Source organism: Sorex araneus, chromosome 4 (genome assembly GCF_027595985.1).
Source record: "Sorex araneus isolate mSorAra2 chromosome 4, mSorAra2.pri, whole genome shotgun sequence".
NCBI classification, from domain to species: Eukaryota; Metazoa; Chordata; class Mammalia; order Eulipotyphla; family Soricidae; genus Sorex; species Sorex araneus.
In genome coordinates this window covers 212252439-212269156 of record NC_073305.1, presented here as the reverse complement: position 1 = coordinate 212269156, position 16718 = coordinate 212252439, and the positions used below count along the sequence as shown (strand labels likewise).

Below are 16718 nucleotides of genomic sequence, written 5' to 3'. Positions count from 1 at the left end.
CAGCCTCGAAGCACGGGGTGGGGGGGGGCCGCTGTCCCCCAGTACTCGGGGACAATGGGGGCTTCTTCCCACTATTCTGTGACCCGGGGCAGGCTGGGCACGGGGGAGCAATCCACACCCTCACCCTGACTCCTGGGGAGGGGACAGGTGACAGTGACATTAAGGACGGCTGACATTAAGGAGGAAGAGTCCCTGATGACGTACTGGCCAAAAAAAAAAAAAAATCAGAATCCATCTTGACCTTTTTTTTTTTTAAATCAAACACTTTTATTTCCACATAACAAGCGCAAAAAACTCCCAAACACTTGAACAATACAATGAACGCAGGTATGAAGTCAGTTTATATACTACTCAAAGCCCCACAAGGTCAGTCTGCTTAGCGGTCCGAACGTTTCCAGGTGTGGTTTTTCGAAGCTACCTTTGGTTTTGGAAAAACCAGTGTGGAAGTCAAGATCCGGGAAAGCACTGAACATCTGCTTGGATTAAGGTGTCCGACGACGTGAGCTCACAGCGGCAGCTGGGCAGGACTGAAGTCACACACGGATGCACGTACACAGGGGCGGCCCCCCGGCTCCGGCCGGGAACGGGGTGGGGGGGCCGGGGGGGCCGGTCAGAAGGCGGCCAGTCGGGGCTGTGGCGTTGCTCGTTTCGTAACAGAGGTATGAGGGTTTAACACTAGAACGCTGTCCAGTCACTGCGCGGCAGGGTCCGAGGGTCTCTTGCTGAGGCTTGAGGTGGCACAATGGTGGGGAGATGAGTCGCGGGGGTCGTCCGGCACGGAGGTCCCGAAGATGCTCAGGGAGGGCGCGAAGGAGCGAGCTACAGTTTCCCATTGTTCTCACATTGTTTCAGGGTGAAAATTGTGGATAAATGTTCAAATATTTGCTTACGTTTGTGTTACTCGGTTGCTCGGGGAGGAACCTCACCCGTGGCAACGCGGAGACTTTCATTATAAAAAGAGCGTACAAAGAAATTCACAAAAAAGAGACAATTAATGGTGAGCAGCCAGAAAGTCATGGTTTTATTATATCGGAAGGAATTTCATAATTCAAACACAACCAAACTGTACATTTTACAATCACATTCTATTTGTAAACAGTTAAAAAGCCACTGACTTCTTTTGCATCTTAGGACACAAACAGTTAGAATCAAGGCAATGAAATGATGGCAAATTCGGTACTGTTAAATTTTTTTTTTTTTACCCTTGTTTAGTCCCTCTGACTAAACAAGCATTATAATACCATTTGTGGGCAAAGGGGGGGGCGGGAGAGAAAGAAATTTTTAAAATGGTGTAACTCGTTAGTTTGCAACAACATTTAAAATTTTCTTTATACAACGAACGATTCTGTAAGCCCAATAGCTTGGTTACAGTATGCATAGTTACTGATTTCGGCTTTAAGGTACGACAGTTAAACATGGACACGGGCACGAGAGCAGAAACAGAGAGCCACTGGATGGGGCTACGACAATCATTACCTATTGATTATTAGCAAACCATCATCACTCACTAATAAAAAGACAGCATCTGAAAGCAGAATGTCAAACTCCAGCTTTAAGCATTTTTTTGTTGTTTTTCTTTTTTTTTTTTTTTTGGCAGAGAAAATCCTTTAACAGAGCAGTATGTAGGATCAGTGCTAAAGTTGGGGTTTCTTTCCTTTTTTTCCTATAAGAAACTACAAGGAGGGTCATTTTTTTTTCTTTTTCTTTTTTTTTTTTTTGTCTTGTTTTTTTTGTTTTAAACCGGGGAACTGGTTTTCCTGAGAACCATGCTCCTTGATTCAGGACAGGAATAGAAAAACGAAGGGACACGGCCGAATGCTGCTCCTTTTTCCCAGAGATAGAAAGCATCTTTTAAATCATCCTCCATTTTTTTTTTTGTCTTTTAAAATTTTTTTAAATGATGGAAGAGTAAACATTTTTTTTTTCTCAAAAAACAAACAAAACAATCTGTAAACAAGAAGGCCGGCGGCGGGACCTTCCAAACAAAATGGAGAGCCTGTTCAAAGTGCAGGGCCTGGGGGGGGAGGGGGCGAGTCACAGCTGCGACCACAGTTTTTCAAACTGCAGAGCAAAAATTCTTTAGTTTTACAACATGAAGAAGGAACGGGTGCAACACTTTCACTGATGTCCTAAGTCAGTCTCCTAACTCGATCTTCTGAGGCTCCACGGGGACCACGAGGCGGCAGCGCCAGGGCGGGCAGAGCGCACACCTTTTCAGGTCCTTGAGTAAACATTTACACTGGAACAGCTGTCCCCCGCCATCGCCCAGGACACGGAGAGAACATCATTCAGTGCAAAGTTAAAAGCTCAAACATTATCAGCCCAAAAAAAATAAAAATTGAGAGAGAGGAGAGAGAGAGAGAGGGAGAGAGAGGGAGAGACGGAGAGAGAGGGAAAGAGGGAGGGAGGGAGAGAGAGAGAGAGAGAGAAAAGGGGGGATCTTTTGTCCTAAATGGCAGGGATGACAGGGAGGAGGGAGAAGGAGAAAGGCCGAGATGGACGGGCAGGGAGGGGGACGGGGGCGGCACAGCGGAGACCAGTGGTTTTCAACCTTTTTATACCTGCAGCCTGGCACCGGTCCTCGGACCGGCAGTTGAAAACCACTGTCGGTTTAGCGGCAATAACTTTTGTGTCGGACCGGCAGAAAATTTCTGCGGACCGGCGGTTGAAAACCAATGGTAAAGGGTGGGGTGGGGTGAGGTGGGAAGGGAAGGGAAGGGAAGGGAAGGGAAGGGAAGGGAAGGGAAGGGAAGGGAAGGGAAGGGAAGGGAAGGGAAGGGAAGGGAAGGGAAGGGAAGGGAAGGGAAGGGAAGGGAAGGGAAGGGAAGGGAAGGGAAGGGAAGGGAAGGGAAGGGAAGGGCTGGGGTGGGATTGGGTAGGTGAGGGGGGCAGGTAGGCTGGGGTGGGGTGGGGCGGGGTGGGGCAGGGAGAGACTGAAACAAACACCCACCGAGACCACCCAAGCGCAAGGCTAACCGGATGAGTGTAGGCGAGCGAGCTGTGTGTGCGGCCCAGCGTGTATGGCGCTATGTGGGAGTGTAGATAGATAGAAACCTTTTCACATTATAATATTGGCCTGCATGATTCAAGTATTCAAACTGATATGTTTCGGGGAAAACAAAGTGGGAAATGTGCAGAGCAGAGCTGTTCCCCGGCGCCCCCGGCTGCAGGCGGCGAGCCGACTTAGTGCTCCTTGCGTTCGCATCGTCAGGCCACAGGTCTGCGTCTTCCGTCTACGCTGCTACATGGACTCGCCACCCCCACCCAGGTGGTCAACAGAAAGGAAAGCGTTAATGGGGGAGGGGCTGCTCATTCCCCGGGGGTCGCTGCTGCTGGGGGGGCCCCAGAGGCTTGTGGAATAATGGGGGGTCCCCCAGAGTGAAGTGCCGTGAAGGTCCCCACAGCTAGTTCCCGACAGCCCAGCACCATTCCAGTGATTGAGATCGGTCCGGCTGGAGAAGGAGTGAGGGCAGTCGAGGGGGCCCAGCCGGGCCTGGCTGGAGCCGAGGGACTGCCAGCCGGGAGAAGGGGTCAGAGACTGGCTTTGTGCAAAGAAACGACTGATCTCCTCTTCACTGGCAAACTCGGCGAGGATGGTCGTGTTCCCCAGGACACACCTGGCGGGCAGACACACACACACACACACACAAGTGAGTGAGGAGCCGGGCAGGGCCCGAGGGTGGGGCTTCCGGGGCGCACCCTGTCCCCCCAACTCACATGTGCAGAGACTTCTGGGCCTTCACCACCTCTTCCTTCGAGCTGTAGCGGACCAGAGCGTTCCCGTGCGGGAGGTTCAGGTGGAATGTGATCAGCGGGCCGTGCTGCATGCACAGGGTGCGCAGGGTCGAGCCATCGATCTGGGCGGGGAGGGGGCGTTAGAGGCCCGCCGAGGGAGGGGGTGGAACAGAGGCTCGGGGGCTTTGCAAAGCGTGGGGCAGAGAAAAGCACAGGTTCCCAGGGCCGGAGCGAGGGGACGGCCCTGCCCCCCCCCATGCCAGAGTGATTCCTGAGCACAGGGTCAGGAGAAGCCCCGAGCACGGTGGAGTGTGCGCCCCCCGCCCCCCACAGGCCAAAACCAAACTCCAACTGCACGGTCCAGGCTGGGGAGACAGGGCTGAAAGGGCTGGAAGGGACCCGAGCCCCCCAACAGGCATGGCCCAAGACCTCTCACCAACCCCCCCACAAATCGCAACCAGAAAGGGCGGAGTGAGACGCTCGCTGGGCTGAGCCTCGTCTGCCACCCTCTCCTCCCCCCACCCCTGCCACCTGGAACCACCTCTGAGACCACCCAGCTGGCCGCCCTGCCTCCCCCCCCACCCCGAGAGATACACGGGAAAGGCGGGCCCCGCGGTCAGGCCTGCTCTGGGCTGGGCCGAGTGTCCGTGTCAGCCCCGCTGGCCCAGTCCCCGCCTGCCCAGCCACCAGGGCACCCTCCCGCCCGCGTACCTGAGGTGTGAGGTTTTTTAGAACGAGCCAATTTGTTATTCTCCCTGAGCTGCTCTCACCCCAGCTGGAACCTAAACAAGGAGGAAAAAAGGGCAGATGAGTGACGCGGGGGCTGTGCCCGCCCACCCCCGCCTTCCCGGGGGCTGCCAGGCCCATCTCGGAACAGTGCCCTCAGGCCCTGATGGTCACTGCCACCCCCAGAACCGGGCGGGGTGTGTGGGGTTCCGGGACACACAGTCCAGCCCATCTCCCTGTGCCCTGCTGGGTGTGACACAGAACAAACAAAGTGGAAACAGAAAACTGGGCAGACTCTAAAGCACAGCGCCCAGGCCCAAACCCCCGGGAACGGGCCGCCTTACCTGGGGTGTACCTGGCGTCAGAATTCCCCCATCCTCCACCGACACGCAGGGGCGAGTTATCCCACGTGGACAAGGGCGGCTTCTGACCAGTGAGTCCCGGAGGTGGGCGGGACGGAGCAGTGATGTTCTTAGGTGGCAAAGGGACCTTCCACAGCTCGTGAGCCAGAGACGTGTTTGTGACTGAACCAGGAGACCATGTCAATTTGGAATCACTATTTCTGGCTGCTCAGAGAAGGAAGGGGCGGGGTGGGACGGGGGAGAGAGCGCTTTCGTGACGAGGGAGTCAGAAGTCGTAACACCCATTTCCCCACCAGAAACAAATCGAACCAGGGGTTCAGAGTCGGGGGGGGGGGCTGCGTCCAGCCTCACTCAGGGCTCCCCTGAGCACAGGACCAGGGAAAGGCCCCTGAGCCTCCCCTCTGTCCCCCTCCCCCACTCCCCACAAAAATATCAAAAGCCAAAACCTCCCCAAATCAAAACCGACTGCCCATGGCTGAGCCGGGTTCAATCCCCGGCATCCCATATGCTCCCCCGAGCACTGTCAGGAGGGATTCCTGAGTGCAGAGCCAGGAGTCACCTAAGCGTCGCTGGGTGGGACCCAAAAAGCAAAAAAATACAAAAACAAAAAAACCCGCCAACTAGTGCTTGGGGAAAAACAAGGGGGAGCAGAAGGGGTGGTGGTGGGGAACCTTAAGCTCACATGACCCCCAGCTACTGCCTGCCCGGGGGAGGAAGTGCAGCGTGAGGCACTCTCGGCCGGCCCGCCCTCTCCTCGGGGCGGTCAGTCTCCAAAGGACCGGAAATGGACTCTCGAGAGGTCCTTGCCTGCCCGGACGGCTAGAACTCTTGGCACTAACGCACACGCCCTGGATGGGCTGTCCCTCCCTCCCTCCCTCCCTCCCTCCCTCCCTCCCTCCCTCCCGGCTCCGCCCACCACGCCCGAGGCCAAGCCGGCCCACCTGAAGTGCTTTGTGCTGTGCTGCTGAGGGGGACGTTGTAGTTGGAGGCACGAATGGATGACCAGGCACTAGTTGAAGGCAGCGTGGTGTTCAAGGATGAGGAGGACCCTGCGGGGGAAGCCAGCCAGTCAGGCGCGAGCACCCACAGGATGGTCTGCTCGGAGCACCCAGCCGCTCGGTCCGCACACCCGACCGCCGCGCCGGCTTCACTCAGACCCTCCCCTGCTTCCCTCCCGTTCCAAATCCCAATGCCTCCCCTAACTTCCGGAATGGTCTACCAACAGGAACGAGTGGGTTTGCGCTCCTGAGACCCGGGGGAGAGAGAGGGCGGCGCTCACTCCAGCACCCAGCATCTCGGGGTCGCTGACTCGGCAAGCACTCGGGAACAGGCGCTGCACCCACCATGAATGCTGACTGACACTCTGTCTAAATGGCCTCGCGGGACAAGCGAGAGGACGCGTGTCCGAGGGGTAAGAAACGTCTCAACGTCCACCTCATCCTGGGGCCGGGAATGTTCGAGACACCCGTGGTGCGAGCGCACGCGTGGCAGGTGTAGGTGCTGACTTGGTGCCCCCGACTACTGGGGCCCGAGAAACGGTCCCGTTCTCTCCCCGACAGGCTGCGCCCGCTGGCTGCTCCAGCACCCAGAGCGTGGCACGAACAGGAGAGCATCTCTGGACACCCTGTGCCGAACCTGCCCTCCAACAGGTCACCCTCGGCAGCTGTTCTCGCCTCTCTGAGAAGGTGGGTCTGTCCCTGGTGCCGGGCTGCTGACCCAATGCACACGGTCACTCTGAGAGCGCCAGAGATGCCCACAGGGAAACGGAACACCCTCAATTCTCTGCTCTGGGGCCCTGGCGGCAGGCGGGGGCTGCCGAGTTTCACCCACTGGCCAGCCCTGCCCGGCAAAATGCAGCGCCCACGGGACACACCCGTTCCTCACACAGCTGTGGACCACTACTCCGGTCCATGTGTGCTACGTACCACTGTAACACACACAATACATACCACTGTAACACACACACACAACATACCACTGTTACACTCACACAACATACCATTGTTCCACACGCACACACACAAAACATAACCATTGTTATACACACACAACATAACCACTGTTACACACACACACACACACACACACACGCGCGCGCGCACGCACACCACATACCACTGTTCCTGTCCCTGAGGTGGTCGACTTCCCGCACAGTATTGATCGAGAGATTGTTTATGACACTGCCAGGAGTGACGTAAGGGTCAGTTTCAGGGTCAATGTTTGGATAACCTTTCCATGGCTCGCCAGGGCGGAATTCTGGACATGGAAACATGGAAACAGATGATCAGTAGAGGCCGATTCATGTTAAAGAAGCACAACCAAACATTCTCGACTCTCAGTCCTAAATCTGTGCCACTCTCAGCGATTTCTAATGAAGCCCAGCACTCTAAGGGGCTGGTTCCGGAAACGCGACGAGCAGAAGCCACCACGTGAGGACAGCCCGCGGCTGGAGTAGGCCGAGGAGGGCGCCGAGGGATGAAGGGGCGCTGTGCCGGGGGCCGGGCCTCCGGGTGGTCTCAGGCCTGCACTCTCTTGCGCGCGGTCCCCGAGTCTCGTGTCCCTGGGCAAGCGCCCAAAGTGTCCTGTTCCCAGGAGAGGCCGGGGCCCGCCTCGCTGCATTTCCGGTCATCCCTCGAGTACCACGGAAGGCCTGTCAGGCTCGTCAGCCGACAGAGCAGGAGAGGACACTGAGGCAGGTGCTCCGTCCCGCTCGCCCTGCCTGGGGCCCTGAGCACTGACACAGAACCAGCCAGCTGCCAGCTGCCCGTCTGCCCCTCCCCGCTTCAGCCCTGCAGCTGGTCCCTCTTCTTGTTTTGGCTGGGGCTGCACCAGGTGATACTGGGGCGACAGGGGACAGCGTCCGCCCCTCTGCACGCCCTCTCTGGCCCCTTCTCGTCCTCAGCGCGTCTCAGGCGGGGCAGGAAGGGGCGTGGGGGGCTGCGGCACAGTACCTGGCGGCCAGTTAACACTGCTAGAGCCGTTAGGCGATTTGGCACGTGGCCAGCCGTCCCCGATGGAGCCTGGAGGGCTGGCCGGGGAGGGGCTGCTGCTCATGAAGTCGTAGGGAGCGAATGGAGACTCTTCCAGCCGGAAACCACTGGGAATAGCACCTGCGGGGGCGGCGGGAGAGGAGGGACAGGCTCAGCAGTCTCTCACAGGCGCTCGGGGCTTTGAAGATGGGGGAAACACGGCCCAAGGCGTCTGCCCACCCCCCGGCTTCAATCACCTCCCGCTCGCTGCCGCTGGAGCTGTGACCTATCCCGGAGTGTCTCAGGCCACCGGCAAGGCACCTGAGCACGCAGGGACAGTCCCGAGACACGGCCTGAATGAGGACCAGCTCGGCTCAAGGGTTTGGAGCCGACTCACGTGCTACGTTTTCTGTCTGGATTTTTTTTTGGGGGCGGGGGGCGGAAAGTAATGAGGAACACTGGAGGGAAGTGAAGCAGTGAAGAGCTGGTAGGAAAAACTCCTGAGGCAGAAAGCTCACCGTTTCACAGCTCAGAGCCCAGGAAAGTGTATGTGACACAGGATAACACGTATGTGACCTTTCAAAAATTTTTATCCTGGGGACCCGGAGTGACAGCACAGCGAGGAGGGCATTTGCCTTGCACGCGGCCTGCCCAGGTTCAATCCCCGGGGCAGCACCAGGGGTGATTCAGAGTGAGCACAGAGTCAGGAGTAACCCGAGCACAGCCAAGTGTGGCCCAGAGGAGGGGGGAGACTTTATCCTACTTTTGGTTTGGGGGCCACGTGCAGGGGAGGCGTTGGGGACAGTGTTCTGTGCTCTGTACCGTCTCTCTGCCTCTGCCCCACTTGTCTCTTTAGGAGGGCGAGGGGCGTGGTGTGGGCCACTCTCAGTGACACTCGGGGTTTCTCCTGGCAGGGCCTGAGGCACCATCTGGGATGCCAGGAACCAAACCTGTGTCAGCCGCACGCAGGGCAGGAGCCCTACTCAGCGCACTCTGCAGTCTGCAGGCGTGTTTCCTATCCTTCCCAACTACAGTCCTTCCGACCCTGCTTCCTTCCTTGGGCACCTCCCGTCCTACTGGCTAGACCCTAGTCTTGTGCTGGGACTCCAGCCCCCCACCCCATTTATGTGCTTTTGACCCAATACGGAACTCAGCTGCTAACTTCTGGTTTTTTGCTTCAGGGGCCAGAGTTAGCCAGGCTCAGGGGTTCCTCCTGGCTGTGCACTCAGGAATCACTCCTGGCAGTGCTCAGGGGACCATAAGGGATGCTGGGAATCGAACCCAGGTCGGTCACGTGCAAGGCAAACATCTTACCTGCTGTACTACTGCAGGAAGGCTGGTAACATGTTTACCCACTAGGGAAAATATTTTTTTTCACTTCTGACATACACTCAAAGGGACTGAGGCCTGTCTGTCTGCCTTTCGACCCATTCCAAGTACTTACACCAGTGAAATTATGTTGAAAGAAATTAACCAACAAAACAGTAACACTGAATCTAACTCATGACCTATGGCAACAAAATCCACTGCGTGATACAGCAACTGTCACTAGTGTCCTACCATGTTTGCTGGAGTTTTGATCCAAAGATGTGTTCACAGAAATGCTGTCCACCGTCGTCCACTTCCTCAGTCTCGACTGCGGCTCTTTAATACTGTTCAGATCCATATTTACATTCAAGTTTGAGTTCAAGCCTGGAAATCGGACAGTCGCGTTCAGAAAGCCGCCTTCTGAGACACAGCTCATTCCCATTTTTCAAAAAAAACCAAATTGAGGGGCCGGGGCGACAGCACAGCAGGGAGGGCGTTTGCCTTGCACGTGGCCGACCCGGGTTCGATCCCCGGCATCCCATAGGGTCCCCCCAGCACCGCCAAGAGTGACTCCTGAGTGCAGAGCCAGGAGTAACCCCTGAGCATTGCCGGGTGTGACCCAAAAAGTGAAAAAAAAGAAAAAGAAAACCAAGTCGAGTCTTTCCAACCCTGCCTCCACGGACGCCCGCCCGTGTGGACCTGGCAGTGCCCCCAACTCCAGGCCACGCAGATTCCAGAGACTGGCGCCCGGCTAGGGCACGGAGAGCACGAAGACCCCAGGCCACCCCCACTGACCGTGATCACTGGACGCTGCCAACCCATCCAGCCATCAATACCAGAACAGGATTCAAGGCTGGAAAATGACTTTTGCCATAGTTTTATTTTTCCACTCCTTGGCAAAGTGAGAAAACGTCTTCCACTGAGGCTGAACGTCAAGTGATCGTTATTAGTGATGTGGGGGTCAGCACTGGTGGTGCCCGACCAAACACGTGGCCCCCCGTGTGCCCTCACACCTTGCCCTGTAAGTTTGTCACTCCTGGCGGGGCCCCAGACCCCTGTGTGGTGCCGGGGATGAAACCCAGGTGGGCTGCAGGCAGGCCAGTCGACAGCCTCCCGGGGCACCAGGACTCTGGCCCCTGGGGACGCTTTCTAGCAGCGAACTCCCCGTCACACGCTACCACTCAGACAGACGGACACTGACCAGAAAAACAATCCTTCCCCCAAGCCCCCGGGTGGGGCAGGAGGCCCGGTGGGCCCCTGTGACTGTCTGGGCGGGGCCGGCCGGACACCCACCTAGAGGGAAGTTGCTGAAAGCGTTTATTGGTGAGGGCCCTTTCTGCAGCTCGGCTGTGGTGTGGGGCATGACGTTGTCGAGGAAGGACTTCATGGCTGGCTGATGGAGCGGCGGCGGCTGCGAGGCGGGCGGCTGCTGCTTCACCAGCAGGCTCGGGTCCAGCTGGCGAGGCTGCGAGATCATCTGCTGCTGCACGCTCAGAGGCCGACCCTGGGGAGGAGAGCGAGTGGGGGGCTGCCCGCTGCTCCCGCGTCGCCGGGGGAGGAGGAGGGGGCATGGGGGGGCCCTACCTGCTGGTCCTGTGGCTGCCGGCTCCCAGACGGCACGCTCCGCTGGCTCTGCGCCCTCTGCTGCTGCTGTGCGAGCAGTCGCTGCGGGGACACGGCGGACGCGGTCACCAGAGCGGCCGGCTCACTCGGGCCGCGGCCGCCTGTCCGGCCTCACTGCTGAGAGGCCCCCTCACCCCCTTCCGCTGCTCAGGGACGCCGGCCTTTCCCGGCAGCTGCGGCGGCATCCGGGAAACGTCTCCCAGCCCTGGGGCCCCAGGGCACGCGCGCATGCACGCCCTCCCCGGCCCGCGCTCACCTGTAACTGGGAGATCTGAGAAAGCTGGTTGAGTTGGGATAGCTGGTTCAGCATGGCTACCTGTTGAGGGCCAAAGAGCGGATTCAGGCCACTGTTGTTTGGTGCATACTTCAGCAATGAAACTGGAACCTTAGGATCACAACGCAAGTTTAAAATGTTGGCAGCCCCGGCCGACGCCGCGTGCTCCCCAGCGGACGACGCCTCTCTCCGCTCTGACTCGGGGACCGTCCGCGCAGACGGTCACGGTCAAGTCAAAGAGCAGCGATGGTCTCTGACCGAGTCCTTCTCCCTTCCAAGTGCTTTAGCAAGGGGGGGGGATGGTCAGTCTGGGACCTAAGAGCATCTGCATCGGGCTGGAGGGATGGCACAGCGGGGAGGGCGTTAGCCTTGCACGAGGCAGACCCGGGTTCGATCCCCGACATCCCATAGGGTCCCCCGAGCCCCGCCAGGAGTAATTTCTGCGTGCAGAGCCAGCAGCGACCCCTGTGCGTCACCAGGTGTGGCCCAAAAAGGAAAATTAAAAAGAGCGCGTCTGCGGCCCGCTGTGCCCGGCCCCCCCGCTCCTGGCCACGGCGAGCTCTCTAATGGACACTCGACGGCTGCCGTTCTGGGGCGCAGCTCGGCCGAGGCTGAGGGCCCTTACCTGAGGGGAGAGTAATGGAGGAGGCACTTGAGCACGGAGATTAGGCTGAGATGAACCAAGAGGCTGTGCTGGAGGCTGCGGCTGGCCCCGGGGTTGTGCTGCTGTGTTTCCGACACCGAACATACTGGATTGCCATTCTACAGAGACACACGGTAACACAAGGGCCCGGGGGCCTGTGAGGGTGGGCGGGCCCCGCCACCCGGCGCGCCCGGCGTCCACAGAGTCACCACACAGAGGAGCACTCGACAGACACCTCACGCGACACAGGGCCTAGGGAGCGGGGCGGCCTTACCTGTCTAACAGAATTCAAGTTTTGCATCCCCAGCCCTGCTATGGGCCCAGGGCCTGGTTAGGTAGTGCACTATTTGAAGGGGGAAGCTTCATGCTCTGACTGGACATAAACGGCATGTTTTGGGATTCATCGGGTACAAGGCCATCCTGATCGGACACACAGAGAGATGCGCAACACCAGCCAAGCAAACAAGTGAAGGGAGAGACCATTGCAGGAACAGGAGAGAAGTCACATGACATTCCAGCATCAACAGGAGACAGGCAGAAAACAGAAAAGAGCAGATTAGTGTTGATTCCGGAGCACAGACAAAGAACCCAACATATTCTGTGGGACACAGAAGGAACTACAAACGCCATCCCTAAGCCGAATCGAGACATAAAAAGGACAATGAACTCAACATGCCATTAAAAGAGTTTTGGCACTGGAGCGTAATACTAAATACTATGACATGTTGTGAAATATTAACAAGAAACCGATAGCGTTCAGCACACAGGTTTTATTAGTCGCGGGAGGAAAACACCAACTTACCTTATCAAAATAAGGACCGCGCTCCATGGAAGACTCTTTGGAAATCTGCGGCCGAGAACCAGGACCTTTCCCGACCGTTCGATTGTAATCACCAATATTTAGGCTATGTTTATCTATCTCCATTCGTTTGTCTTGTAACATTCCTAATAAATGCAGGAGACACAGTATTAGTCGGGAAGGCAATGAAACCTCGCTGGGTTCAGATAAACATTTAGCAGGAAGCAAAGCATCCAGACAGTGACTTCTACTTGGACAAGAACATGCGAAAAACCCACTAGGATGTAGTGCATTTTGCACTTGCTCTAGGGGCAAACTGGGTTTCTAATATAACAACAGCTCAGTGATAGTTCAATATTTCACTGAGCCAAATTCATCTGAGAATAAACTAACCCGCTCAAGCCTTTTTACTGGCCAAGTCTCATCAGCTTGAAGTTCTAATTAAAAAAAAAAAAAAAAATCAGGGGCCGGAGCGATAGCACAGCAGGTAGGGCGTTTGCCTTGCACTCGGCCGACCCAGGTACGATCCCCGGCATCCCATATGGTCCCCCAAGCACCGCCAGGAGTAATTCCTGAGTGCAAAGCCAGGAGTAACCCCTGAGCATCGCTGGGTGTGACCCAAAAACCAAAAAAAAAAAAAAATCAGTTTCACTAACAACAGGCGGGACCCCACTCTGCCATCCAGGGCCGGCTGGGCGTCGGGGCAGAGCCTTGCCAGGCTAACTGGACTCCCCGCTACCAGCTGGGCAACAGAGCCCAGACAGGCGACAGCTCCCGGCTCTCTCCGGCCCTGCTCCGGGCGCGACTCTCCTCACTCTGACTGAAAGCAGCCCCTTCCGTGGGTGCCCCGGGTACCCTGGCCACCCTGCCCCCAACCCCCACCCGGAAGCCTGCTGCCCCAATGCCTCCCCAGCCCGCACTGCCGATCATGGGCCGGTTCCCCCAAGACCACCGTTCAGGGACCCCTGAGGGGCTGCTTCTCCCTGGCACGGTCCTCGACTCGAGACACTCCTGCCCCCACCCCATCCTCACGTCTCCTCCACGCCTGGCAATTAACAAGGCCCTGCACACTTCCCTCTCCCCAGGCCAAGCGGGAAAGGGAAGGGAGCAGTCTTCCCTCTGGGCTGTGGGCCAGACCCCGTGGGGCTCAGGACTCTCCTGGCCCGGCTCTGGGGACCCTCTGGGGGAGACAGGGGCCCACGGCCCAGACAAGGGTCTGGAGGGTAACACGCCGCACCGCCTCTCCAGAGAAAACCTGAGCAGAAGGAAAACCCCTGGGACAAGCACACTCTGGGGTCAGGGAGGGTCCGGCTGCTGGGCCGGGAAAGCCCCTCGACTGTCTATCACACACACCCCCGCCCCCCCGCCCCTTCAATCTTCCCTGCCAGCCAGCCAACTCTCCGCCCACATCTCCAGGCTGCTCTTCGGGGATGACCATTGATCCCGCCCACCCCTGCCTTTCCCCAGGCTGGGGCTGGTTCCCCAGCAGTGTCCAGCGACTCTGGGCCAGCAGCTGGTGCTGGGAGCTCCGGGGCAGGGGGCAGCCCTGCACGAGCCCCCCCCTTCAGGGCTGGCCCGCCTTCTCCAACACCCACACAGCCCACACAGGCGGGCAGCTGCACAGCCTCCTCCCGGATGCTCGACTCAGAAGGGCCGTGGGGCAAGCAAGCTCTCGGGGCCGCGTGCACGGGGCCCTGACCTGCAGTGCCCCTCGGTCCTACCCCCCCCCCCGCCCCCAGCAGGTCAGAAGCCAACCCTGAGCATCCCTGGGCGTGGCCCAAATGCTGAAGCCCGGCCTGGAGGCCCCTCAGACACCAGCACCTGCAGAGGGCACACCCCCACCCTCGCCTCCCCTCCCAAGCCGGGTCCCACTGCTGGAAAACTCTGTGTCCCGCGTGCTTTCTCTGGGAGAGAGAACGGTCACCCGAGCTTCCTCCGGGACTCTGGGAGGTGTCGTTTTCTCTCGGACTTCGGTCTGTGACTCTCCTTTCCCGGTTTCGAGGCTTTACGGCCACCGCTGTCTAAGCAGTCACCCTGGCCAGATTCCTGGGGACCCTCGCTCCCTGGCCTTGCGGGACCTGTCATGCCCATCACATCCTTCATCGCACATCACGCCCACCTGCTGGCCCCTTTTTGGCTGCCCCTGAGAGAACCATCCAGACTCCACACACCATTTCCCACGCCCCGCGCCAGCGCTTCTACGGCTCTGCCAGGAGAGGGCGTGAGAGACACACGCAGGAAGCAGCTCGGGAGGGCGGGCGGCATCCCCCCGCAGGCCCACACCCCTGCTAACAGCTCCGTGGCAGGGTGTCTGCACAGCCTCCCCCAGCGCCTCAGAGGGCACTTCCAGGCCATCCCACTCGCACTCGCCGCGCGGAGAGGCCGGGGCGAGGAAGGCTCGTCCACGGGCAACAGCACTGGTGCCGCGGTGTCCAGCAGAGGGCGGAGTCACCGTCAGCCGGACAGCGCTGACCCCGCGGCCCGGGCTCCGTTCCCTGCAGCACACGATCTCCCAAGCGCCAGCGGGTGTGGCCTCCAAAGCATAAATAAGGAGCCCGTTCCCTGGCAGAGGGCTGGAGAAAGGGGCCGCGCTCAGGGTGAGGGCTACTCTCCTCCTGGTGGTGCTCAGGGGACCCCATGGGATGCTGCGTCGGCCGCGTGCAAGGCCACATACTGAACTCCGGGCCCGTGCCCCTAACCAGAACCAAGGGCTCTCAGAAGGCACCTGGCGCTAAGATGTTTGCTGGCCTGTAATTCGCACCTTGAGAGGGAGAGGGAGAGGGAGAGGGAGAGGGAGAGGGAGGGGAGGGAGAGAGAGAGGGGGAGTGAGATGAGAGGGAGAGGGAGGGAGAGGTAGGGAGAGAGAGAAAAGGAGAGAGGGAGAAAGAGAGAGGGAAGAGAAAGGGGGGAGAGAGGGAGGGAGAGAAAGAGGGGGAGAAAGGGAGGGAGAGAAAGGGGGGAGAGAGGGAGAGAAAGAGGGGGAGAGAGGGAGGGAGAGAAGGGGGAGAGGGGGTGGGGGGAGATAGGGGGGAGGGGGGAGAGAGAAAGGGGGAGAGAAGGAGGGAGACAAAGGGGGGAGAGAGGGAGGAAGAGAGGGGGAGAGAGAGGGGGGAGAGGGAGAGGGGGAGAGAGAGGGGGGAGAGAAGGAGGGAGACAAAGGGGGGAGAGAGGGAGGGAGAGAGGGGGAGAGAGAGGGGGGAGAGGGGGAGAGAAGGGGAGAGGGGGTGGGGGAGAGAGGGGGGGAGAGGGGGTGGGGGAGAGAGGGTGGGGGAGAGAGGGGGAGAGGAGGTGGGGGAGAGGGTGGGGGAGAGAGGGGGGGAGAGAGAGGGGGGAGGGGGAGGGGGAGAGAGGGGGGAGAGGGGTGGGGGAGAGAGAGGGGGGAGAGAGGACACCTCTCCCAGGAGACACAACAGCTCTGCTTGCCACTGCCCGGACATTCCGCACCCCGATGTCCCTGATTAGGGGGTGGGGGCGGTGTGTCCGGCTGCCGGCTAGGAGTGACCCCTCTGATTACTCAGAGGAAGAGAAGGAGTTTCCCACACAGACACCACGGCACAGGGGGCCCTGGAGGCCCAGGCTTTCTCTCCGGAAACCTCTGAGTCCGTGCATGCGCAGCGGGAGAGAACAACTCAGCACAGGAGGCCGAGGGCTCAGGCACCGGGAACAAAGACAGAGGCCGCTACACCCACAGCAGCAGCTTGGCAGCCATGCAGAGGGCCAGGGGCCGAGCACCCGCCCACGGGGCGCTGGGCACGGGCACTTGCTCGCCTGGACAGGCCACCAAACACTTCCCGGCCTCTCTCCTGTATTGACTTGATTCACAAACTGTTGAAAATTAACTTTGTGATGCAACCGCTGGGTAAACCAAACCCGGACGAATCAGAGTGGTGGGTGGGGAGGAGGGAAGGGGGACGCTCTGCATGTGGGAGCCCCAAGCTCAGCTCCCCCAAGCCCCCCCCAGGGCCCCCAAATCAGACCGAAGTCAATGATCGAGCCCCTGATCAGCAGAGTGACCGAAGGGCTGCAGAGTGTCTCTCTCTGGGCCGGGGCAGAGGCCCGCGGGGCTGCCCGGCCGAGGCGGGGCGGGCTGGAGACCACCTCTGCCGGGGAGAGGGCACTGCGCCTCCTCCTCCTCTTCCCCTTGGCCGCCGACCAAGCTCTGTCAGCCGAGGGCTTCCGCTGCCCGGGTCACTGGCCCCACGCCAGCTTCCTCACCCTGAGCACCTCCCGCCCGCCGGCCCGAGCAGGGGGGGGGGCCCTGCATGAGGGGCCCCTCCCC

The 16718-nt window shown here is 59.1% G+C and overlaps 1 protein-coding gene across 1 annotated transcript in view; it reads right to left on the bottom strand.

The window, feature by feature from the left end:
- Window positions 1-220: 220 nt before the first annotated feature.
- TNRC6A (trinucleotide repeat containing adaptor 6A) overlaps window positions 221-16718 on the bottom strand; it is a 189648-nt gene continuing 173150 nt past the window's right edge. The window contains 16 exon segments of the mRNA XM_055136611.1: window positions 221-3617; window positions 3718-3857; window positions 4447-4517; window positions 4806-5027; window positions 5765-5872; window positions 6939-7079; window positions 7775-7933; window positions 9353-9484; window positions 10394-10604; window positions 10685-10765; window positions 10980-11108; window positions 11623-11747; window positions 11750-11759; window positions 11915-11958; window positions 11961-12060; window positions 12443-12585. Coding sequence (XP_054992586.1) covers window positions 3242-3617; window positions 3718-3857; window positions 4447-4517; window positions 4806-5027; window positions 5765-5872; window positions 6939-7079; window positions 7775-7933; window positions 9353-9484; window positions 10394-10604; window positions 10685-10765; window positions 10980-11108; window positions 11623-11747; window positions 11750-11759; window positions 11915-11958; window positions 11961-12060; window positions 12443-12585 — 2192 coding nt within the window. The 3' untranslated portion in view covers window positions 221-3241.